Source organism: Delphinapterus leucas, chromosome 16, assembly GCF_059928025.1.
Source record: "Delphinapterus leucas isolate spDelLeu-1000000601 "Yukka" chromosome 16, BTC_Dleu_Yukka2, whole genome shotgun sequence".
In the NCBI taxonomy this organism is placed as follows: Eukaryota; Metazoa; Chordata; class Mammalia; order Artiodactyla; family Monodontidae; genus Delphinapterus; species Delphinapterus leucas.
Window position 1 is genome coordinate 15,991,161 of NC_143144.1, and position 25,326 is coordinate 16,016,486.

The 25,326-nt window shown below is 41.3% G+C and overlaps 1 protein-coding gene and 1 long non-coding RNA gene across 13 annotated transcripts in view; one reads left to right on the forward strand and one right to left on the reverse strand.

The window, feature by feature from the left end:
• Window positions 1–25,326, reverse strand: part of ANK3 (ankyrin 3) — a 676,704-nt gene that overhangs the window by 124,005 nt on the left and 527,373 nt on the right. For all 12 annotated transcript variants that reach the window (XM_089897519.1, XM_089897518.1, XM_089897520.1 and 9 more), the window contains exons 14-21: window positions 23,392–23,589; window positions 21,724–21,822; window positions 21,338–21,436; window positions 14,704–14,901; window positions 9,901–9,999; window positions 2,359–2,457; window positions 2,173–2,271; window positions 1,332–1,427 (exon numbers count right to left, since the gene is read on the reverse strand). In XM_089897519.1, coding sequence (XP_089753645.1) covers window positions 1,332–1,427; window positions 2,173–2,271; window positions 2,359–2,457; window positions 9,901–9,999; window positions 14,704–14,901; window positions 21,338–21,436; window positions 21,724–21,822; window positions 23,392–23,589 — 987 coding nt within the window. The remainder of the gene's footprint in view (window positions 1–1,331; window positions 1,428–2,172; window positions 2,272–2,358; window positions 2,458–9,900; window positions 10,000–14,703; window positions 14,902–21,337; window positions 21,437–21,723; window positions 21,823–23,391; window positions 23,590–25,326) is intronic.
• LOC149747226 (uncharacterized) lies at window positions 1,051–21,074 on the forward strand. The gene is made up of 4 exons (XR_016388052.1): window positions 1,051–3,829; window positions 7,060–7,097; window positions 9,834–10,084; window positions 16,549–21,074. It is a non-coding gene; the product is annotated as an uncharacterized LOC149747226 (long non-coding RNA).

Sequence of the window (25,326 nt, forward strand, 5' to 3'; positions counted from 1 at the left end):
GAGAGAATCATTGACATTTAATCAAATAAGATTTATATTTTGAACTATTATACCATCTGCAATTCTCTAACATTGAAACAGAGGTTTCACATATTTATTTCAGTGACTTCAAGTCTTTTATAGCATGGTGACACTTGGTTGTTATTTAATACCTTGTCCTTCTCTCCTTTCCTACTCTCAAGAGAGTTACATGGCATATCTATAAAATTAAGGTTAAGAAACATTATTTATTTAAATTCTTTTCTCGAGAATTTAATGATAGATTTTAAGATGATGAAATACTCAAGAGGTATATGAAAGCAATATGTAGGAATTTATTTCTATTCCAGCTATATCTTAAAGTTAGAAACGTGCCCTGGTTGACAACCATTGCTCTAGTCCATTAAAGCTACTGTTTTCTCTTTTGCAAATTACAACATTTCTCTTTTGTGATCAGCAGGCTGAAGTTTTAGCTTCTGAAACCTGTACACAGCCAAATAACTCAACCGGCAGGTAGCAACAGAGTCCTTCGAGCCATGGTGTTTTGTACGAAGCACTGTATATCCAGACTGCAGACGTGAACTATGCCTTCTTCGTGTTGGAAGGTGGCATATGAGAAAAGGAAGCACAGCTGATACTTCCAAGTGCTGCAGAGTCCTAAACTGACACTGTACGGACTCAGTCTCGGGCCTGTGTGTTGAGTCACGCAGTCAGGAATAACTCAAGTAAACCTCTGACATGGGGCAATATCTGCTCTTGATTCCAAAGTTACCAAATCCTGACGGAGTTCAAAGGCACCAGACGGGGTTCCAAAGAAGCGATTGTTTTTCCTAGGAAAACTCCAATAGGTGAATGGAAGAGAAGCGAGCGTGGTGGGAAAAACTGATTTGGAACCCACCTCTAGTGTTTCTCTAACAAGGCCAAAATATTTTTACAATAATGATGACAATGTACCCATTATCATTTGTGAGTTAAAATATTTTAAAGAACCAACTTAGAGTTTTCATCTTTCTTGCACTGTCAAAGAAGGATGTCAAAACATCTCATTAAAAATTTTTTTATATCAAAATAAAGAAATACATTCAGCTTTCTATGGAACTAAAACCTCTGTAGCTTTTTGAAAGGTATAACTTTTGAAAAGGTATTTTTAGTGTTTTGAATTTTTCTTCCCATCAGAAATGAGAGTTTTGCTTTGCTGACTGCCATCAAGGAGGTGACAGCATTTGGAAATACGGTGCTTAGTTTCTGAATGGAGGAAAAAAGGTTCATCTCCCCAAAGCCTGGAAAAATCTACAGTCTGAGAACTGGCTCTTGGGGTAACGGGGTTACAAGGTCTGGCATCCACTACTCACAGTCGTGGTCACAGTCTCTTCAGTTACCACCTTCAGGGTGTCCACCACTGAGATGTAGCCAAGCCTCCGGGCAATGGCCAGGGCAGTGTTCCCATTCTGGGAAGAGGGAAACATGGTCAAGGAATTACAAGTCATTCCACGTGTCTCAGCGCCTGTGTGTTTCCACACGTTTGCCTTTACAAACGTAAGGTGAGTGTCTCACCAGTCCTTTCCCACTGTCATACCCAAAACGCTGTTTCATTAAAGACATACCTTGCACAAAACCCACCTAACCTGTCCCTACTCATAGAGCAGAGTCTGGGCTGCTACACATGGAATCCGAGAGGCTTTTTAAAGTTTTATGTAATCAAGGAAACAAACACGTGCTTCTTCTTATGTCTGTACTCCCTACTGGGTAGCAGTGGGTTTGTAGTTTTTTTTTTTTTTTTCGGTGCGCGGGCCCCTCACTGTTGTGGCCTCTCCTGTTGCGGAGCACAGGCTCCGGGTGCGCAGGCCCAGTGGCCGTGTCTCACGGGCCCAGCCGCTCCGCGGCATGCGGCATCCTCCTGGAACCGGGGCACGAACCCGTGTCCCCTGCACCGGCAGGCGGACTCTCAACCACTGCGCCACCAGGGAAGCCCGATTTGTAGTTTTTACGTGGGAAACATTAATCACATCTCTGTCTCTGGACAACTCACAACAATACAGTTATTGTCCTTTTCCCTTCATTCTACTGAATGCTCTGTTTATGCCTACTAAACATAGAAAGTCAAAAAGCAAACCTGTCCAATAAAAATGTAAGAAGGCACCAGCACCCAGGCCCAGCTCCCCCCTCATCACTTAGCTGGCCCTTTGCTCTTACCACAGTGAGTTCATTGGGGGAGGCATTGTTCTGAAGCAAGACATTGATTATATGCGTGTGTCCCTGTTGAGCTGCTTGGTGTAACGGCGTATACCCATTCTGTAGAAGGAAGATGGAAGAAAAGACTCTTACTTCCTTGGACACGAGATCAATGACTTGGTAGATACAAAGGAGAAAGGAGTTTACCTTTGTTTTGGCATTCACTTTTGCAGAATGCTGGAGCAGGAAGTTAACAATCTTGATGTTTCCATAGTGGCAGCCCACATGTAGTGGTGTGTATCCCATCTGTAATTATATATATAAACTTTATTAAGAAATAACCTTTCTTAACGAGGCAGAAAGCGTTTTTTTTTCCCTATATAAAACAAATGTCATTGACAGAGCTAATCTAAGGTATAAATAACAATACCACCTCACATGGAAATAGTTACTAAATGTCCCAAAGTGCTCGCTCTAGCATCGGCTCATTTTATTTCCATAACAACTTTTCAAGATAGGACGAAAAGATGGAACGACAGCCTAGACAGAAGGATCCAGTGGCTTCTTGCAGAGGGTCAGAAGCGTGCTCAATGGACAGACATGGACTAGCATTTATTCAACACTCTACTCTCTCAAGGCATAAAATTGAGGTTAAAAAATGTGAAGTGGTTAAGTGATCATGGAAGCAGTAGATGATGATCAGAATGCATGACGGAGACAGGAAGGATAGAAACACTGAAGCAGGAGAGGCTGGTGTGAGTTTAGGAGGTCTGCGATATATGAACTTGGTCTAGGAATAGATGCTCTAGTTAAAGTCTTCTGCCTACCTAGGTAGAGCCCCACACTTTGAAAACCACTCATTTAGACAAAGCAATGGATTGCTTCTCCAATTAATATCCACTGACCCCTGAGGGGCTATAAATTCCACCTATTAAAAAATATATCGTGTGTGTATGTATGTGTATGTATATATAGATACACACACACACACATATATTCTAGATAATTATTTTTTTTAAAAAGGATATTCCAGATATTTTTTCTAGATGGCCATAATGTAACAGACTCCACCACACAATTTCAGTGCCCATGGCCAATCTCTGTTTACGATGACACTGGCAGCACCAGATCACTGAAAGGGAGAGCACAGACTTTTAATATTTCTAAATGGTCATGGGTCAAGGGTCCATGTTTTCAAGTATCTGCATCTCGTATGTGATGGCATTAGTGTGTCTTTATGGTGACTCTGTGCTACAGACTGAATGACTGTATCCCCTAAAAGTTGTATGCTGAAACCCTAATCCCAGTGTAATGGTATTTAGAGACGGAACCTTTGGCAGGTAATTTGGTCATGAGGGTGGAGCCCTCATGAATGGGATTAGTGCCCTTATAAGAAGAGAAAGGAGACAGCCTGCCTCTTCTCTTTTCTACCTGCTACCAGCACCTTGATCTTGGATTTCCCAACCTCCAGAGCTGTGAGAAATAAAGGTTTGTCCAGGCTATAGTATTCTTGTTATAGCAGCCTAAACTAACTAAGACACTCCAGCAAATGGGTGTATTTGAATTTGAAAAGGGGACGTCCGGAACACAGCTGATTGTGGAAGGTGAAGACACCTCAGCGAGGATGTGCTGCCCTAAAGAACTGACTCTGGTTAGATTCTATTCCATCAACGGAACCGTAAGTGCAGCCACACTGACCAGACCCTGCTGATAAACTCACCGTAACCACATGTATATGAGTCTGACTTAGGACCCCTAAAGCTGCTTCATGCACGATGAAGGGTATCCCATTTTGGGGACCAGAATTCACCTGCCTGCTTTGCAGGGTTCTTTCTTGGTACTGAGGAACTCAGGATACTGTGTTAGGAATCAGAATGCTGCTTAGGGAGGGAGGCATGAAAACAGTTTTCTCCTACCAGTTCTCAGTACAATTAGCTTAATTGACTGAAGTAACATTATTCCCAGTGTTAGTGGCAGAGGACTGATCCCAAACCAAAAGATTACAGAAAATATTTTAAGATTTTAAATATTAAGGAACTCTTCAAGTTTCTGGTCAACATGCCTAAGCAATGATGCAACACTTTCCAATGGCTACTCTGCTACTGTATTGATCAGATTTTTAAAAGAAATTGAATTATTCTAAGTACCTTAATGTACAGTTTCTTCTCATCGTCATAGCTTCACTGTCACTCCTAGTAAAACCCTAAGTCATTATAGTGGACTGTTAGGACATGGTTGGTCTGCACCCTGCTCTCCACCTCCCATCTATTACATCTCTGAGCTCGTCTCCTACGAGTCTCTCCCTTGTTCACGCTGCTCTAAGACATTGGTCTTCTTGCTGCTCCACAAATACTACAGTATTTTATTAAAAATACATATGCATGCCAGGAAGATTTAGTTTTCATCCAGAGAAACCAAAATTGGGGCTCCTCTATTCATTGAGGGTCACAAAGTTCCCATGGTAAATGGCACCTTGCACATGCCCAGAGAGATGTGATTTGGGAAATTCCCTTCAACTAGTGGCAATACATTTTGGAAAGACCAACTCTTCTTTCTTTAATAACTAAGGAACAGTCATAGTTCAGATAACTGAGCAGTCTTTGCTTGCTTTTTTCACTGTTGCCTACTTATACCATCATTACAAGCTGAAGTTAAGGCATCTTCTTTAGGCAATACTGAAAGGGTGTATTTGTGTAGGAAGAGCAAACAGGTACAGACGGAATATTCAGGCTGCTGTTTCTGATCTATGGTACGTGAGCATGAGATCTTACTGAGCAGTAGTTAGGTGCCTCCCTATGCAACATGGTTTGAGAAAGCGGGAGCAGGAAATCCACACTATTTCCTCACCTCCTAAACCTGTGCTCTCTCTCGTCTGTCTTTGCCCTTCCTTGCACTTGTCATAGTCTTCCTCAGTGAACACACCCACTCACAACTACAATTATTCCCTCATTTTATTTCAGTTAAATTTTTTGTTTTCAAATTTTTTTATGTTGATACTATTGTTTTAGGGAATACCTTTCTCTTGTCACATGTTACACTAAATATTACTTAATAATATGGCAGGCTGTAAGATATTTCTATAAATAGCTTTTTCATAATTTTACTTCAATTAAACTGATTGAGATTGAAAAGTTGCATTTAGTAACAGACAGAGATTTTTCCTTTAGAAAACAAACTCTGAAAGTAAACTCTCAGTATCTCATTTCCTGAAGGTGCTACAGTTGAACGTCTTAGCACGCTAAAAAGGGAAAAAAGGTTGAAAAAATTTCTCCTGTGAATTTTTTACTTTATTGTTCACCTCCAAAATTAGTGTGGGGTTAAAATGGAAAACAAAACAAAGATCCTCTCAGGGACTACAGAAGAGTCAAAGATTATGAAAGAGTATTTCCGTAATGATAGAAGAAAAATAAGGCAATTGTCATCTCCATCCCTAACCCAGCCTATCCCACTTCTGACATCCCTTATAACTTCTTTGACCATTTCTCTTTCTACTGGCACCTTCCTCTTAGCCTACTAACATACTGCCATACTTCCAAACTTGGAAACAATAATCACTCCTTTCAAATATTTCTCTCCTTTCCTGGGTCTATATTCTCTTAAAGCTTCTTGAAAAAAACCCCATTTTTATTCACCATTCCCTTCCATTTTCCCCATATCTCACCGTCTCCACTACTCCAGTGAAACTGCCTTCTAATAACCCCGGTGCCACTCCAGTGCACGCGTTTTCGTGCTTTCTCTTCTGTGTCACACTCTCCTTGACAGTCTTCAGTTACTTGGCATCCATGTCATATTCTTTCCCCATTTCCCTCCTGCCCTCAGTCAGGCCTGCTTCCTTCCACCTCCTCCAACCACTTTAAAATATCGTTGATCCTAGGGGTTTTGTCTTTGATTTCCTCCACACTGTTCCTCAACGATCAGGTCCACATTCACAATTTCAACGGATACATTTATTCTGACCACGTCCAAATCGGTATCTTTAGTCCAGACGCCCCTCCTGTATCCCAGACCAAAGCTTTAGTCATTTACTAGCTGTCTCTACCTAGAGAGCCCCTAGGTCATGTAAGAATCAACACACCCAATACAGAACTCAGGGTGCTGTTTCTCCAACCAGCTTCTTCTCCTTCACTTCCTGTCTCGCTGAATGGGATTTATGATCACCTGGTTACAGAGCCACATCCTCAGATTCGTCCTGAATTTCTCACTTTTCCTTAGTCCCTATATACACATGGTCTCAAGTCTAATTGTTTGTACTTGTTAAGTATTTCTTCAATTTCTCTCTTGTTTACCAACATCCCATCTGCCCCTTACTTGAGGCCTTCTCTATTCTTCATCCGGACCTCAGCAATTGCCTTCTAATGGCCCCTGCTCCAAGCTCTTTTACCAACTCGTTCTTTGCATTGTCTCCTAGGATCTTTCTAAACCAGATATCTGATCTTATCATCTTCTGTTTACAACCTCTCAAGGCTTACCAGTACAAACAGGATTAAAAACTTAAGCATGGCACATCAAGGCCCTCTGAGATCATCTTAATTATCTAGCAGTATCTTGGGGCGTGCCCCCAATTTTTTCTCATGTTCCTGTGATGCTGAACCAGCCATAGACCCCTTCTATACTCCCACCTTCGTAAATAACTCAGTTAACGCCAATAACTCTAAATTTATTTATTTATACATGGGGTCAAAATCAGGCTTTGGACCAGCTAGCTATGTTACCTTACATGAGTAATTCCTTTTCTGTGCCTCAGTTTCTGTAAAATAGGGATACTAATTTTATCAACCTTATAAGACAGTCATAAGGATTAAACAAATTAATAAGGGTAAATGCTCAGAACAGTATCTGACACAGGGAAAATGAGTAGTAAATTTTGCTATTATTATTACATTTTTATTGTTGTGTCTCCCTCTCTAGACTATGAATTCTGTGAGGACAAGGAACGTATCACCCAGGTAAGAATCGAACAACTAGTAAGAGCTCTAGAAACAGATGTGAAATGACTATGTATCAAATAAACATTTTTCATGATTTTACACACATTAAAAGAAAGCTAATTTAACTATTTGCTTGCTTATCAGTACCTCCGAGAATCAGTGCTTTGGTGTGCTTTGGGGTGGTCTAAATAAAATGTTTCCAGAGATTCTCCTTTTGAAAAGCAAAAGAGGGCTTCCCTGGTGGCGCAGTGGTTGAGAGTCCCCCTGCCGATGCAGGGGACACGGGTTCGTGCCCCGGTCTGGGAAGATCCCACATGCCGCGGAGTGGCTGGGCCCGTGAGCCATGGCCACTGAGCCTGCGCGTCCGGAGCCTGTGCTCCACAATGGGAGAGGCCACAACAGTGAGAGGCCCGCATACCGCAAAAAAAAAAAAAAAAAAAAGCGAAAGAAGTGGCTTCATTTCAGCTGTACGACACTGAGCATTAAACCCTGTGCCAGCCGCACAATTTAGTCTGAACTGATTTGGTGAACTTCAAATACAAAGTGAGGTGGAGATATGGTGGGTCAGCAGGCCAGTGGGAAGGCTGCACGGCTGTTACCAGGATGTTCTGGTCTCTTCCCCACAAGAGAAAAGAGCTCCTGATAATTTAATTATTACTATTTTAAAATTGAAGCCAGTGACTCAAATGGTACCATACATTCTACCTGTCGGCTGCTTGGGGATGTCATCTTTACCAGGAAGAATTTGGAAGCTCATGGGATACAATCAACTCCTTATTTACAAGGCTAGGAAGCAAATCCAAGCAACCCGTCTCTTTGCACTCCTGCTCTACTCAACTATGGGACAATCATAGCCTCACTTCTTTTTGGTGCTGTGATCTTTGCTGAGAAGAAAAAGGATGAGAGAGTGATTTTTTTGTCTCTAATTTTTTTTAAGAGACAGAGAGATGCTTTCGGAACTACATCACTTGTAAAGGGCAGGAAAAGGTACATGCTTCAGAAATATTATACTGAGTACAAAAATGATTACAGACTGTGACCTGAGTTGGACAGGGTTAGAAAGAAACCCTGGTGGAGACCCAATACTCTTAAACTGTGGGGTTGCTTTTGCAAATCTAGAACAGAAGGTTCACAGCACCATTTCTTCTCCTCCCAACCTGCCCTTGAGAATCACTGCCTTAATCCCTGACTGAATTTTGGTGGTGTATATGTTGGATGTGTTGAGATAAAAAGCACTGAGAAACAGAACCCTGCTATTGCCTTCCCAAATTTTTCATTTATAAAGGGAGAGGGAACCAAATAAAATGTTTATAAGTCTGTGTGTGTATGTGTGTGTGTGTGTGTCAATAGAACAACACAGGGTGAATCTATTTACCATGAAGTTGCAAATTTCTGAAGTAAAGATTTCTTTTCTGATGAAAGTGTACAAGCACAGTAAAGAATATAAGCTAAATCCAGTCTGAGCTTTTCAGATTGAAAAATGCTTGTATTTTCATGGAAAGTAACAAGAAACCATTCAGCCACTACTGTTGCCTTTACTGGTTTCCCTGTTAAACATTCAGCTATCTAGGAAGGCATTCGGGGCTAAGGGGTTCTTTTGGAATGAAAAATTTGGAAAGAAACAGAATAGAGAGAACTGGGCACTTAGGCTACCAAAGAGGCCATGGGGACTTGAAGGGCACGAGGCATTTCAGAAATGGGAGTGAGGGAGGCCACCTGCGTCACAGCTCTATCTAAGACTACTCCAGCCAGGGACCATTATATTTGCTTCACTATTTTAATACAGAGTTTAAAAAGCATAAAGGATCTTGCCTGGTCACGTCTCTTTTGGGCAGATTCTTTCTAATAGAATGCAGTATGGGTGGAGAAGCCACAGCCCTAGAGAGTCAGAACACGGTGCAAAGGGTGTAGTCTACTCAGGTCTGCTTCCTGTGCTCGTCCCGTAAATCCAGCCTGATTCTGATGTCTGCAATACCTTTTTACCTGGCTAATTCCTGGTGACCCTTCTATGTTATTAATATCTTCAATATCTGTCCACACACCTCAGAATCCATCTATATTATACACAGAAATGTTCGTATTCACAGTATAACAGGTAACAAGTATTCATTTTTGTGTCAAAAATGTGACACACAGAAACAAAGTTACATTTTGAAGTAGATACAAGTTTGATATGAAGAGTAACAAAATTAAGTGCTGAAAGAAAATATTCAGAGAAAGACTGATATGAAGTCCTATCTTTGATGATGACACAAAACACCCATTCGTCTTATGTGAGTTTGAAATGGCGGCATTCTATGAGATTAATCAGAAATTTCTTTTTGAAAAGATAACTATTTTGGCTGAGAGAGGGAAGGAGTTGCTAGCGATCATATACACCACAAGAAATTTAGCAAGTGAGTAGCAGTTGAATAAAACCTAATGTATCCTCTTCCATAGACTATGCCTGAACAAAGTTAGAAGTCATCAATTACTGACAACTTTTTCTGTATGCATTTCTTAAAACTCAGTCACAAAAATTAAAAAAGGTACAAGCTTTCACACTCTGCCCTTGATGGGCAGATGTGCTGTAACAAGGATTTAAAAATTGCATTAACACAGGAGGCAGCAATATGCAGCTACATAAAGTATTCAGGCCAGTAAAGGTAAAAGCACCTGGGACACCACAACCAGAGACACTGGTGTCCCTTGTACAGATACACGTTTGAAATACTGTGTACAAAAGATATGATGGAAGATTTATTTTTCCCCCAGAAAATTGAATTTGTTCCATGCAAGGAGTCACAATGACACTCTGGATGGGCACCATCTTTTTGTGTACCTTTGTCTGGACGTCCACGTGTGCCCCCTGGTTTACTAGGACTTCGGCCACATTCACTCTGTCTTCTTGAGCGGCCAGATGGAGTGGGGTCAGGCCACTCTGCAAAAGATGAAAGTGGTCATCTTACAGGAGGGATGGAGGACACACAGGCGTGCTGGAGAAACAATTTAGGACTTCAAGAAGAGTAAGTCTACAATTTCTATGTTTAAAAAAATCTATAGGGGCTTCCCTGGTGGCGCAGTGGTTGAGGGTCCGCCTGCCGATGCAGGGGACGCGGGTTCGTGCCCCGGTCCGGGAAGATCCCACATGCCGCGGAGCGGCTGGGCTCGTGAGCCGTGGCCGCTGAGCCTGTGCGTCCGGAGCCTGTGCTCCGCAACGGGAGAGGCCACAACAGTGAGAGGCTCGCGTACCGCAAAAAAAAAAAAAAATCTATAGAGTAAGTTTATATACTAGCATGTGACAACATGGTTATCTGCAGGCTTAATGAAAAATTTCAAACATCCTCAAAAGTGGAGGGAATGGGCTGAACCTTGTGTACTGATCACAGATGCAGCAATTATCAAGGTTTTCCTACGTTTGCTTCATCCAGCCCTACTTCCTGTTTGTTCTTTGCTTTGCGGAAGTATTTTAAAGCAAATCCCAGACATTATATCATTTTCCTCTTATGTATTTCAGTGTTCACTTTTTTAAAATAGAGTCTTTTTATTTTTTACAAAATTATGCAAGAGTTCTAACGCACTACCAACGCATGACTAGCTTTAGAAAAATTTATTAAAATAAAAACTGTTTATAAATTGAATACTGACATATGATGATATCATTTTCTCCATTAAATATTAATACCCTAGGCTGACAAATATTTTCTTTATGTTGCTTCTGGGTAGGAAAAATGGTCTGTGAAATGTTATATAAATGCTGTCTCATTTCCAGGTCATTTAATGTGAAATGTGAAAATTTCCAGGTCATTTAATGAGACCAGATACTTGAAATTGACTCTACCACAGAATGGACAGGCTATGTGGTTATCCCAATGGCCAAGAAAAGAATCACCAAGACTGCACCCTGGTTTAAAAATCCTCTGTAGCTGCATTTTTCATAAATAACATTTAAGAGAACGTAAGCTGGTGTAAGGGCGTCCAGATTCTTTTCTTTCATCCATTATGAGCACACAAGTTAATGTCCCGAGTCCTAACGGCCTCTTTCTCCTCCTCTGCATCTGTGTAGCAAGGCCATCAACCTGTCCTATTTGTCAGAGGAAAGGCGTGAACCAAAAGCAGCACCAGGAAGGGCACAGAACCCTCGAGATGCTGAACAGTATTTATTTAGGGGCTCCTATTCCATCAAACTAATGACAGGACTCAGGAAGAGTCATTCACTCTTGACTTTCTAATACTCTTTACAGACTTTTGGAAGAAGCTCACCCAAACTGGATAAAAGAGGAAACAGGAAAAGGAGGACTGGTGCCTTCACTTGAAATCCAAGAAAAATAAGCCTGGGGCCAAAACTGGCACCACCCAAACACTGACATAATCATAGAACAATGTTCCACGTTCCACTTTAGAGGCAACAGATATTTGCAGCTGTAACATTATGTAAAAGTGTCACAATCCCCTATTCTAAGTTTGAGACTTTCCAAACCTTCTGAAGAGCCTTACTGAGTGGTTCTCAGCACAGCTGGGGGAATGTACTGTGGCTGGTGCCCTACTTTCTCGCGTTCCCCCGTGGACATTCGTGCTGTCCACTCTACCTTTGGCCTGGAGTCACCTCCAGCTTTCCTGGGCTTCCCTCTCTCTCCCCTGGTCTCGAAAAAGGCTTCACTGTTATTATTTATGTGCGAACCACCTGCGTGCTCACTTCTGTCGAGAGCATCACAATCCTGCATTTAAACTCTTTTCTCGTCTGTATTCTTCAAACCACTGTGAGTTTCTTGAGGTAACTACTGTACCTTTAATCCTTGTATAACCAGTCGAGTATCTAGCGTTTAATCCACCCACTAATCGACTGAGTCAGAGGAAAAAGCAAGCATCTTTCGGTAACATAGTATAAATTAAATAAAGAAAAAACTATTTTTACATTCATGATTTAAAAAACAAAATGTGATGGTTAAAACAGCCCTGTGTGAGTTCAGAAGTTATCTATTAACCTTTTATAAAGGTTTTGAGCATGGCTCTTTTTAAAAATGGCATTTATTGGGCACAGAGAGAATACCATCAACTTGGAAGAGCAACAGCTCTGCTTCGTATTCTATTGGCTGTGTAAAGAAATACAGCTACTTGTGGTCTGCAGAATTCGTGTGGGAAAGTGGGAACGTCAAAAGCAAAATTGCACCAGATCAAACACTAGTACTTCGGCAGGAACGTAGGTTCACGGGCTCTTTTTCTTAAAAACCTGGGAACTGCTGGTGAATAGCAGCAAGAGAAGTGAAAACAATCAAGTGTTTGGTTCAATCATACTTTTCGCGAAAGCTAAATCTTTCTTTTAATATTCATTGTTTAGCAAGTGTGAAATGGGGAAGTGGGATGGGGAAGGGGGAAGGGGTGGAGGGAGAGTAACTGATGTTTAAAACTCTGGCAGCTTAGGAAAAATGGACAGAAAACCTGTCGGAGTCCTTATTGAATAGAGCTCTGCGGATTTTCTGTTTTCACACTGGAACTTATTTAATACTTGATACAGAAAATGACTCCTGAGAAAGGAAGCAAAGACTTACAAATGCCTTCTTATTAGACCATTTCTAGGTACTGTGAGGTTCTTGAAAGTTCCTTAAGTGCAGTGTGCCAATGGGAATTTCCTTGGTGATATATTCGCTTATGTAGAGTTTGTTCAGGAAGGTGGCTGGGCATCTCCAGGCTTTCTTGGTTTGCTATGTCTCTTGGTCCTCAGAATTCCCTTGGCTGATCTAGCCTACCGAAGCAGACACTGAGAAATTCTTTCTGAAGTGTTTTCAGCCTAAAATTTTTAAAATTGATTTTACGGTGGATTCAAGGCTCAATATGTACATTGCCATGGGTTAGCTAAAGGAATTTAAAGGAAAAAAAATGTTTATTACACAGTACTTTGGTGTCAGACCTATAGAAAACGTTCACCTGTTAACCAATTGTTCAGGTTTGTATTGTCTCTGGGAGAATTAATGAGATATAATATTCTGGGCTCCTAAGAATAAATACACTGATGGATGCCAGAATGTGCTTCAATTTGAGAAGGCCACGTCCTCCATCTCATTAAGACAGGTTGAATTTTGCAGCAAACTATTATAAGGCTGGTCTATATATTAGTATATGAACCTTAGAAATTCAACAGCTCAAACAAATCCTGATTATAATGACTACTTGAAATTGCTTCGTGATTCCCGTTAATGCCGAGGCATACATTCCAAAGGAATGTTTAAAAAGAAAGATATGGCAAAAGCAAATCAGTACACGAGAAAAAAAAAAAGAAAATTGTGTTTGGTTTGCAATGATCACAAAGGATTTTCAAGATACTAAAACTGAAAAAAGGTTTTCCTATTCTCTTACGTATGTCTTTTGGTTCATAGAATTTGTTAAATTACCACCTTGGGAATTCAGATTAGTGCAGAGTAACCTTTTCCCCAAACTGTGAAAAGTCTAAAATTAAGACAACTATTCTTTTTCCACTTAGAAGAAGGTGCTGAATGTTAGTCATCTTCCTGACATTTCTGGGAAGTAAAGACTGTTGTCTTTGTTTATTAGAGAATGAAACTGAGGCTCAGAGATGTCACATAACTTGTCCAATCAAGTTACACGTCAAGTAGGAGTCAGATTTCGGATTCATACCCAGGAAATTCAAAGCCTCTGTGATCACAAAACACAGGCCACATATATTAAAATATTTAAACTACTTATTATTCATTGCCATAAAACTACTGCTATCTTGAAGCTCTACTCCGATATCTGAGCTATGGCTGAGAAATGTCATAGCTGTGCCATCACCACCCTGTAGAGGAGAAGCTAAATAACAGGGAGTTTGGATTATCGGGAATTTGGGGACACTCTTGCAGGTTTTTTTAAATCTGAAGACTAAGGAATATCTGTCTTGTATTTTGGGCAGATCTCAGACTCAGGTATTAATAAACAGGTCAGCAAACCCAAATTCTCTGCTATACACAGTGGAGGCAGTGACCTCCTTAACATGTCTCTGGGTAACTGTGGGCTGGACTTTCACAGAGCTCTTCACTAACCATGGGGATGTCGAATGTGAGGTCAGGGGAGTCTGAAGACTTCTGGGAACAGAGACTTAAAAAGTTCCCTGGCACTGCCAATTTACCTACAGAGACTAACCTTTTGATCTATGGAGTAAGACAGCTACTCTAAATTTCTGTTATTAAAATGAACTCTCTGAAGGCGGACCTGTTTCCAGTTTCTTTTTGTAACCTAGGACTTAAAACTGGGACAGGCAGTAGGTACCCCCCAAATGTCTGTGGCATAGATCAACTTACAACTTTTTATTTACAACCTACAACTTCTTATTTACTATGTTCTGGTTGCCCTTTGACTTTACATTATAACAAAACTTCACGTTACTAGAACAATTTTGTGGACCTCATTTTTATGGCTCTGTGTTACTCACCAGTATGACTTTGCAGTTATTGACTTAACATTCTCTTATTGTTTAAACAGATTTTTTTCAAGTTCTTCCTATGATAAATAACATGTTGGTACATACTTTTGTGCATACTACACTTTGCACTTTCTATTTGACCTGAATTTTTCATGACTTCTTAGCGATCTTTTGAAGGTGAGGTTTTGTTGCGCTGGATGCTTTGCAGAGGAAAAGAAAAAAGGTTACCTTATTGCTCAGGTTCACGTTAGCATTCCTGCTGAGGAGCAGTGACACCATGTCCACATGTCCTTCCTGAGCTGCAAGATGGACAGAAGCAATTCCTTGCCGGGTAACTGCGTCTGCATCAGCACCATATTCCAGCAGAGTTGTCGCTATGTCCATCTGGTTCTTTTTGGCAGCAATGTGCAGTGGTGTATAACCATTCTGTCAAGAGAAATCACTTGGTCACATGCCCAGTCACAAGATAAAAATGTGTGCAGTGCATTTTCAAACAGTATGCTTCCCTTTCTAGTGATTTTCTTTGATGGTTTAAAAAAATCATTAGCAAGTAAGCAAACACTGAGAAATCAAGAAGTCCTAGTAACATAGTGCCCTCATATCTCCCACATTCCTAAATAGGGAAAACGTACTATAGAGAGTTTAATGCAAAAGAGTCAAGAGTACCAGTGGTTTTACAAATGGATGGTAGCACCCCCTAGCACAGGTAGTTGTGTTAGTAGGTGCTCAATAATTACTTGCCTTATATATCAGGAATGAGAGGAAACCCAACTAGGAAACAAACAAATGGTACCACCGGGGCAGGTTCAGAGCCATTATTCAACCTTTAAAATCCCTTTACTAGCCTATTGCTTACAAGTGAAAATTTTTAATTTTCATGGTAGTCAAGATACTGTAATCTACTCCCATTTGCCATTCTGATTGCCTCTTTTATGAAACTTCAGTCACACTTCAGCTAGACTGGTCCCCAAACAACATATGGCTCATGTTTCTGTCTTGCCTTACTCTACCAAGAATGCTTTTCTCCAACATGCCCTTGGGACCAGCATCTTTCATTTGAAGGTTCAGCTCAAGGGTCACACCCCCATGAAGTGTTTCACCTCTCCTTCCACTCTTTTTTTTTTTGCGGTACGCGGGCCTCTCACTGTTGTGGCCTCTCCCGTTGCGGAGCACAGGCTCCGGATGCGCAGGCCCAGCGGCCATGGCTCACGGGCCCAGCCGCTCTGCGGCATGTGGGATCTTCCCGGTCCGGGGCACGAACCCGTGTCCCCTGCATCGGCAGGCGGACTCTCAACCACTGTGCCACCAGGGAAGCCCCTCCCCTTCCACTCTTATACCTGCCCCTCACTTGGCTGACTCCAGTCAAAATCCCGGAGATGTTTAGTGGCACTCTTCTTCATATATCTGTCTCCTCCTACTAAAATGCAGATTTGTTAAGGGCAAGTATTGTGCCACATTTGTCTTTGTATCTCTAGAGCCTGGCAATGACTGGCAAATCCTTAGATTTGAGTCAAGCTTACTAGAGCTTTCAGAACATTCTGGGATCCTTCTCTTGGTTGACTTTTGATACTCAGAGGTGGAAGGAACCAAAATTCCTTTGACAAATTGTTAATAAGCTGCTTCAGGAGCCCTCAGAGTCCTCTGTCCTAAGAAAAAAGGTCCCCTGCCTTAGGAAACCCTGTCCTGACTCACAGTCATTTAAGAGGAATGCAAGATTACATTTTGACATGGGCCTGAATCTAATTACATAAAAAATGCCAATGAAAAACTAGAATTTTTTTTTTTTGGTATAGACAAGAGGATTTAGAGAAAGAAAATAGAAAGAAAAAAGAATAATTAGAATTTATAAAATACAAATAGGATTTAGATTTGGGAATATGATCCAAATCTGGACAACAGATCAGTCACAATCTTTCCAAGCCATAAGGATGGGTCAGAAATAACTCAGAGGGCAGTGGGGGGGCTACTGGTTGACCAGCCTGCTGTAATTAACCCTCATGTTTATGTCAGTGGTATGTTCTACTGTGACAGCATTGCTCCCTTGACAAACATTCTTTCTATATTTGATTCTAGAAGATTTAAGGTTGCTGGATAGCAACTGAAGAAAGTGGAAATGCCACTTCTAGACTCTTCTGAAACCAGCCTCTGCCGAACAGGATGGGCCAGGGTAGAAGATTTTATGCTCCTATTTTTAGTTTTGACCTATTGCCATCTGGAAACCCCAGCTGACCTCAGAAGCATTTGGCCCTCTGCTCACACACACCCTAAAGAGATCGTCTTCAGAGTCTAATGTAGATCTCTGGATTGAGCCCAACTCTACAGTGAGTGACAGGAGGGGGTGATCTGTTTTACTACCATCCCCACCCCTGAATAAAAGGGAAAATTCAAAAAGCAGTGCTAGGAAACCTGATTAGTCAAGACTCTTAACACGAACTAATTAGAGTGGTAAAGGCAAGATAAAGTCAGAGCAGCTTCTAATCATGCATCTTATCAGTCAGTAAGTTCTCAGCCTCTAAAGGTAAGTCAGTATCCTCTGAGATGTGACAATCCTCTTGATTACTTTTAATTCCACCAAGAAATCACTGACTCTTAGAAAACAGGGAAGCTCTGACATCTGTGTAATGCATGCCAATTCCAGACAAGTTACTCATTATTACTGAGGGGTTTATTCTGAGCTCCTTACCTGAGATACAAAGGAAAGTATAAAGCAAGGGAAAAACAATTTAGGGTATTATTTTAGAATGGCTAGTTCATCTCAGAAAGGCTTAAGAAATATTTCGAATAAGAAACAAGTAGTTTATCTTGAGACCTATGATAAAATTTTCTAAATTTCCTAACTTCTTTCTAATTTCTAGAAAGTTAAAGGATTCTTACTTGCCATACAAAAGGAGACAGATACATTTATCAGACGAGACATAAAGTAGTGAGAGACTGAACTAGAGGATAATCTCAATCAATACTTTTTCCCTCTTGATGTAGAGGACAAAGTGCATGCCATGTGTCCTTTTGCATTTCAAGATTAAAAACAAGAGCAGATGTAATTTTAAATGATTAAAAGTAATATATTTACACTGTACTTTATATTTTTCCCCCAAACCTTCATAATCTCTACTGATCCATGCCAACAGATATACTGTACAGCTTATGAAAGAGAAATCTGACAAATAGTAAGTTAAGGCTCACTAACCCTTCCACAACCTGTGCCCAGGTTATTCCTGAACTCAAGCCAATCCTCTTTCCAGCACAGTGTCCTGCCTCAGGAAATAGATCTGGCTAAAATGGATTAGAGAAGCCCATCTAGTTTTTCAGCACCCTCCTTCCTCTTCCATTAGCTAAAGTCACATTGTGTTTCTAGGGCACATGTGGGTAAGAAAATATGCCCGCAATTCTACAAAAGGGAAGAAAGGGCAACAAGAAAGCATCATGTACTCCAAGAAGAAAGGATGCGAATAAGGAAGAGGTAGCATGGAAAGCACGGCTGTCTGTCATATCCATATGCATGCTTAGCTCTGTTGAGTTTTTGGCCCTCCTTTCTCACCACTACCTGAATTCAGAAATGCTGTAGCCTCCCTAGAGGAAAGAAGGTTATTTGCCTACCCTATATCCATTCTCCTTCCTTCCTTAATAAAAGAACCTTTGGTGTTGTGCCCTGCTGAAAACTACATTTCCCAGCTTCCCTTGCAGAAGGAAGTGGCCAATGAGATGTAAGGAGAAATGGCTGGGTGGAGCTTCTGGCAATGCCCTGCTGTCTGACTTTCTTTCTTCCTCTTCTTCTTCTTTATTTTTTTAATGTTGTGTTTTCTCAATCCATCCTACTGGTGATTAGGGTACTTAATACCACGTTATGAGGGCACATTTATCAGTCTGCTTTTCAAATATTACTCTTCTACCTTCTTCCAACCCACTGTTCCTCTTTTCAATGTCCTATTCAGTTTAAAGAAATCAGAAAAAAAATGACAAAACAAATTTAATTTTGTTTAAAAAAGTTTAGTCCCTATGAAAACCCATCCGACCTATATGTGACAGGCCCTCCAAGGGGGCTGCCCCTGTGGGCTACCTGTGTCTGACTTTCTTTACTACCTGGCAGCCTGAGCAACAAGAGCTGGAAGAAAGACCCAAAAAAATCACAGGAAATTTTCTTTACACTCTGGAAACACTGAACCAGCAACAACACCTGCCTACCTCCAGACTGGTTATGACAAGAGAACAAACAGAGCCTCATCAGTTTAATCCACCGTAGCTACGCCTTTTTTCTACCAGGTGAACCAAACCCTAACTGATAGAACTGGCTTTGCTCAGGATCAAAGACTAGAAAAAGCTCCTGACCAAGGACCACAGCCTCAGAAAGTGGGGATGGTTGGACATGTGTCAGACATGGCATACAGAGACTCTTATGGAGGCAACTGCACTATGGGAATGAGAATGAATGTCCTCTTAGAAAAGCCTGTGTTCAATTGACTGTAAAAGATATGCTGAAGGCTAAAGGGCTGTTAAAGAACTGCTTTTCGACTCTTTGTCAAAGATGTTTTGCAGATAGGGAACCGTGAAGTCTTGTTGGACAAATACGAAGCTGAAAATCAACTACAAATATATCAACTATTGGCCTTTTTCAGAGTTATTTGTGGATGAAAAGGTGGATTGGACTCATTTTGTTTCACTTATTTATGACTTTTGTCAATTCTAAACTACTTAGCACTAGTTATGACAAAATTATTACTCTCATGTGAGGAATGAATAGTTCACTTATTAATTATTTACTGGTTGCCTGCCATGAGCCTGAGGATATTTATAACAGAAGAAAAGTGGCCCAGGCTTAAAGGGACAGGAAAATAAACAAATGAAGTGGACAACTATTAAATTTCATTGTAAATTTTTCTCATTTTAAAACTTGTGGTCAAATATACATTACATAAAACTTACCATTTAAGTGTACAGTCAATGGCATGAAGTACATTCACAATGTTCTCTGTTCATTACCACCATCCATCTCTAAACTGAAACTCTACCCATTCAACACTAACTCCCCATTCTTTCCTTCCCTCAGCCCCTGGCAACCAGCATTCTACATTGTGTCTCTGCATGAAATCATACAGTATTTGTCCTTTGATATGCCTGGCTTATTTCATTCAGCATAGTATCTCTGAGGTTCATTCATGTCGTAGCACGTGTCAGAATTCCCTTCCTTTTTAAGGCTGAATAATATTCCATTGCATGTATAGACTACATTTCGTTTATCCATTCATGCTTCCATGGACACGTGGGTTGCTTCTACACTTTGGCTATTGTGAATAATGCTGCTATTCATTTTTTTTAAAATAAAGTTTTTTCAAAAGTCAAGGGATGGCTTTATGATAGAAAGAATGTCAGGGCTAGAAATTATGGGAAAAAGCTGCTCTTAGATGAAAAGCAAGTTTGGGGGCTTGATTTTGAATGGTAGATTTCACTGGGTACAATTCTGAAGACGATGGGGCAGGAGATGATTGAGAAATACAGGAAAAAAGGTTCTGAAGAGAAATAACTTTCAAAGATCACATACTCTCTAAATAGAGAAAGTACCTGAAAACTTTATCTCTGAAAGTATCCAAAGTAATTTAGAATAGCCCAAATTCTTTGATTTGTGTGTACAAGAGATTTGATCTAAACACTAAGTTTAAAGGAGAACACTATAGCTGCCCCCAAATGGAAGAGCTAAACAAATATAAAAAGCTGGAGGGATGCTAAAAGTTCCTTCAACCAACAGTATTTAGAAAAAGAATGGAATAGCATTTAAATTGTGCTCTGTATCATTCCAGTGTTCTCTGATCATAACTACCTGCTCAACAATAGCGAACTCATTAAACCAACAGCACTATGCTAACCTGTCTTTAAATAAACTCTTTATGATTTGCTTCTCAAGTCAGAATACCAGAGTCATAAGAAAGCCATTCACTCTAAGTATCTCTTTTCTGAGAAATCTCTGTTATCTACCGGTCAAAAATGACCTAACGGGGCTTCCCTGGTGGTGCAGGGGTTGAGAGTTAGCCTGCCGATGCAGGCGACGCGGGTTCGTGCCCCGGTCCAGGAAGATCCCACATGCCGCGGAGTGGCTGGGCCCGTGAGCCATGGCCGCTGAGCCTGTGCGTCCGGAGCTTGTGCTCCGCAATGGGAGAGTCCACAGCAGTGAGAGGCCCGCGTACCGCAAAAAAAAAAAAAAAAAAAAAAAAGACCTAACAATAAGAATAAAGAAGAATAAAGATTCTCCTACTGTATAGCACAGGGAACTATAGTCTGTATGCTGTGATGAACCATAATAGAAAAGAATATGAAAAGGAATGTATATATCTGTATAACTGATTCACTTTGCTGTACAGCAGAAATTAACACAACATTGTAAATCAACTATACTTCAATAAAATAAATTTTAAAAAAAGAATAAAGATTCTCCTTAGCAATAATAACAACACATGAGCAAAACCTCTCAACTTATTTTATCAAGCGCACATAAACCACTTGAAGGCAATGTTTTATGGCCAGGAAAATGTAACACATATTTTATAACTTTGACAAATGAGAACTTTCTTACTCCCTCTGGCTGTTCTTACGTTTTTAGTCTGGCTAAAGAGGACTTCAACTTTTTTTCCTGGATTTTCCTCAGGCTCCAGGACGTCCTGGATTTTCAAGGAATATCAATGGACAAGTAAATATTTATTGAGCATCTACCACAGGAGTTGACTATAGCCGAAGGCACAGATTTCCTAAGGCACTTATATTGCCATGATCTTTAAGGGATGCCTAAACTAGGAGGGTGATACAGACGAAGCCAAAGTAAATATACATATAGAGACTGCCCGTCAGTCTCCTCATGCTGTCACATTACAGGTACCTTTGCAGCCGCGTGGGGTGAGGCTCCTTGGTCCAGAAGCAGAAGGGCCACTTTCTGATTATCGTAATGTGCAGCTACATGCAGTGGAGTTAGCCCGCTCTGAAAACACGTGCAGAAACAACAACCAGTGTCAAAGCGCCTTAACATCAGAGGCCTAGATTTAGGAGATGGGATTAGATTGGATACAACACACAGTGTAGTTTACATTCCAGTTTCCACAACACTTGGACCCCAGCTTTCACCTCCTATTTCTGCAGTCATCTTCATCCTATGAGACTTAAATATGGATTAGTTATAATTTAGGTGGCTGTTGGTGAATGTTAGCAAGAGCTTGTTTTTTGTTATCGTGGGAGTGGCCTGTTACAGGTTGGCCGATGATCCCATACCTTCCCAGCAGCATCTGGAGATGCACTTTTCTGTAGCAGGAGACTGGCTACTTCAAGCTTCCCGTACTTTGCTGCCACATGAAGGGGAGTAAATCCTTTCTGAAACGATAAACATAAAAATAATGAATAATAGAAACGATACAAAGGTATCACTCTTCTAGAACTGAGGCGTTATTCTAATGGTGAAGAGCAGTTAAGCCTGTATTTAAGGACCAAGACTGGTAGATAACTGTTAAAGAGTCCCCTTTTCAACACAGATGAGCAGCATATTTAATCTTTCTCGTTCTGTTGGCTCGGCCACGAGACACTAATCCTGGGGACTAGTCAGGTATCTGACAAGGATGAAGTTGGAAAGCTGGATCTGGGGCTTATTCTACGGCCATTTGGGGATTTCACATTGTGGGAAGAATAGGTTATAGGGTCCAGGCCCAATTTGGATTTGGAGGGCTTGGAAAAATCTAGGACAAGTCTGGACCTCTCATAACCTCCCACATCACCAGGCTGGAGCCTTTCTCTTCCCCTTTCTTTATTGCCACACGTATACACACGTCTGTATGTATGACCCAGTCCTTAGGGGTAGGAGTCAGAGATTCTCACACTTTAGACACCACAGGTGAACTGAACAATAACACAGGGTTCTATCTCAATAAATAGGCGAGAGTTGGATACTGAGAGTTGAGCAGCTCCTTCTTCTTGCTTCTAACTCTTAACAAGGATCTGGGTATCGACCGGTCAGTCACCATGCACAGCTAGGGCCCCAAGCACGAGGCAGGGATTAGAGGGTCGTCAACATATTTGACCCCATGGGACTATAGCCAGTTAGAGTAAGTGGGCAGCTCGTATGGTGGAAAGGCCGGGACACTCAAAACCCCATCACCCATTCCTCTGTTTCACATGTTAAATGAGATCCAGGAACTTGCATGTCTACTGAAGAGCCTAAAGAATCACAGGGGGCGAATTTTGAGAAAGTCATCATTTGTTCAGATAGTTTTCCAAGTATTTGTAATCACTGTAATTAATGCTTCTTCTCTGCATCTAAAAAAGGGTGTAACACCGATTTCTAGCTTTCTAAGACATGCCATGGGCCAATTCATCTTGCTATCACACTTGCTAGTTTATGTAGGATCAAAGAAAAATGAGCTCTAAATTTTGCATTCTGCACTTGAAAAGCAACTGTGTGGTGGGTCATTACTGTAAGGCATCAGAGCTGAGATTAAAAAAAAAAACAAAAACCTATAAATCAGAAAAGAAAACAACAACAAAAAAAGCAGCATCAACAAACCAAGAAAAATACACCTCCTGCTTTGAAAGTATTATAAAAGCATTAACCAACTGAGCTTTGATAATGTGGTTTGTATACCTGGCCTCGGCAACAGAAATCTGTGGCTGTGTTTTTAAAGCACCCTTTAAATCTGTCAAACAACTTGCAAGAAATATCTGACTCCAGACATCAATAAGGTTTCGTTAGAAGATAATGTACTGAGAAACGTAAGATATACACACACACCAAATCACCCTGCCCCACCCCAGGGCTTTGCTGGCCATGTTAATCCTGGGATCCAAGTATAGTTGCTGTTGTACACCTTTTGTACCTATTACCACGCAGGAAACTGTAAAGAGAATGTTTTTTGGGGGGACACAGCAGGATTCTAAGACTGGCTTTCATACCTTTGTTGTTATAGATAAAGATGCGCCATGATCCAAAAGGAAGGCGGCTACGTCCTCATGCCCCTCTCGGGCTGCAAGGTGGAGTGGGGTGTACCCAGAAGTCGTGGCTGCATTTGGAGATGCTCCTTGCTGTAACAGCTGTTGTACTATATCTGCTTTCCCCAATCGCGCAGAAATGTGGAGTGGGGTTTGGTCATCCTATAGGACAAGTAAAAGTTCAGGGCTGATGAGCTGAGAAAACAATGGTGCCACTCTGAAAAATACAGGAAACTTCACTGCTTGGTATCAGAGGCTACATTCAACTCTTTGATTCAATACTAAAAAGAACCTCATTTATCTTTTTCTTTAAGTTTCAGAAAGGTGAGGGTGGCAGATCTAAGCACCTTAAACACCCTCTGAGTAACCTATCAGCGTGAGAATTGTGAAAGGCAGTTCTATCCAGAAATTATCCCCACTCCGTCCTGCTATACTTTAGCAATTTTTAAACCTCTGATGGCTCCTTTTTGGCGGAGATAAGGGAATGTATCCTGGGAAAACGGAAATACCTGGGAGGGATATTATACCTCCACCAGTTCTCATGTACTCATATGTAATGAATTATTTTATTGGTGCTGCCTTCCCACAGTCAAAAGTGGGAGGAGGGGAGAGGGCAGTGAAGGATGGTTGAGGAAGGTTCCCAGCTACGATGGGGGCTGACAGCCAGCCCATCCTCTGCTTGCCGAGCTGTCATCCAGGCTGCATCTGCCTGGAGTGGAGGGCACCTTATGACAGTTCACCCAAGGACACAAGGCACTCCTAAGTCCTGCACCCTGAGGGCCTTATCCCCACGTTGGAGGGGTATCTTTTCCTTGTTTGCCCAAAGATGCCCTCTGGAGAGAAATCCTCTACCAGGATGTGAAAAAGTCCAGGTAAATACTTTATGTAGGGCAAGTAGAGAGAAGAGGCTGGAGCACAGGGCACTGCTGTGCAAAGGTCAAGATCAAAGCAAGAGGGTCTGTGTAACTAGTAGGAAGTGTGAGAAGTTAGGGGAGATGCCACTGGCTATGGAAGTCAGGCTCTTAACAATGATACATACTATCTCTTTAATGAGATAACTATGCATCTTATGGTCAATTTCAGCTTGTGGGTGAAACCATTTCCTAGGCGAAATGCTTCATATGTAACAACACTCAAAAATGTGAGGTTTCTTGTAATGGTAGAGTACAGCCTCTCTTAACCAATCTACTTAACCGATTAACCAACATCCTCTAGATCAGGGATCAGAACAGTAAAATCCAGGGGCTAAATCCAGCTGTCACCTGTGTTTGTAAATAAAGTTTTATTGGAACACAGTCATGTCCATTTGCTGATGTATTAAACTATGTACTATTGCTGTTTTCACTCTGTCACGACAGAGTTGAGAGTTTGTGGACAAAGATAGTATCCTGTGAAGCCTAAAATATTGATGATCAGGCCCTTTCCAGAAAACGTTTGCGGAGCTCTGTTTCTAGGTCCTCTGTAAAATCTACCAGCTGGCACCACAATACACGGGACACTTAAGGTTTATAGTCTGCTGACTAGAATGTTACCACTACCTTTGTACCCACCTTTGTGGATTTTATGTTTACAAAGACCTAGTTGTGTTTGTTCCCACACTAGTGTGTTTATACTAGTACTTTTCTAGCTTGTACTATGTTTACACTAATTATATAATGACATAATATGTTAACAGGTAAAGTATGAGTACGGAAGGAAAGGCTTTAAGGACACTTAAAAGCCTTGGAGAGCCTTGGTAGACGTTGATGAAAAACCAACTATGGGGGTTTCCCTGGTGGCGCAGTGGTTGAGAGTCCGCCTGCCGATGCAGGGGACGCGGGTTCGTGCCCTGGTCCGGGAAGATCCCACATGCCGCGGAGCGGCTGGACCCGTGAGCCATGGCCGCTGAGCCTGCGCATC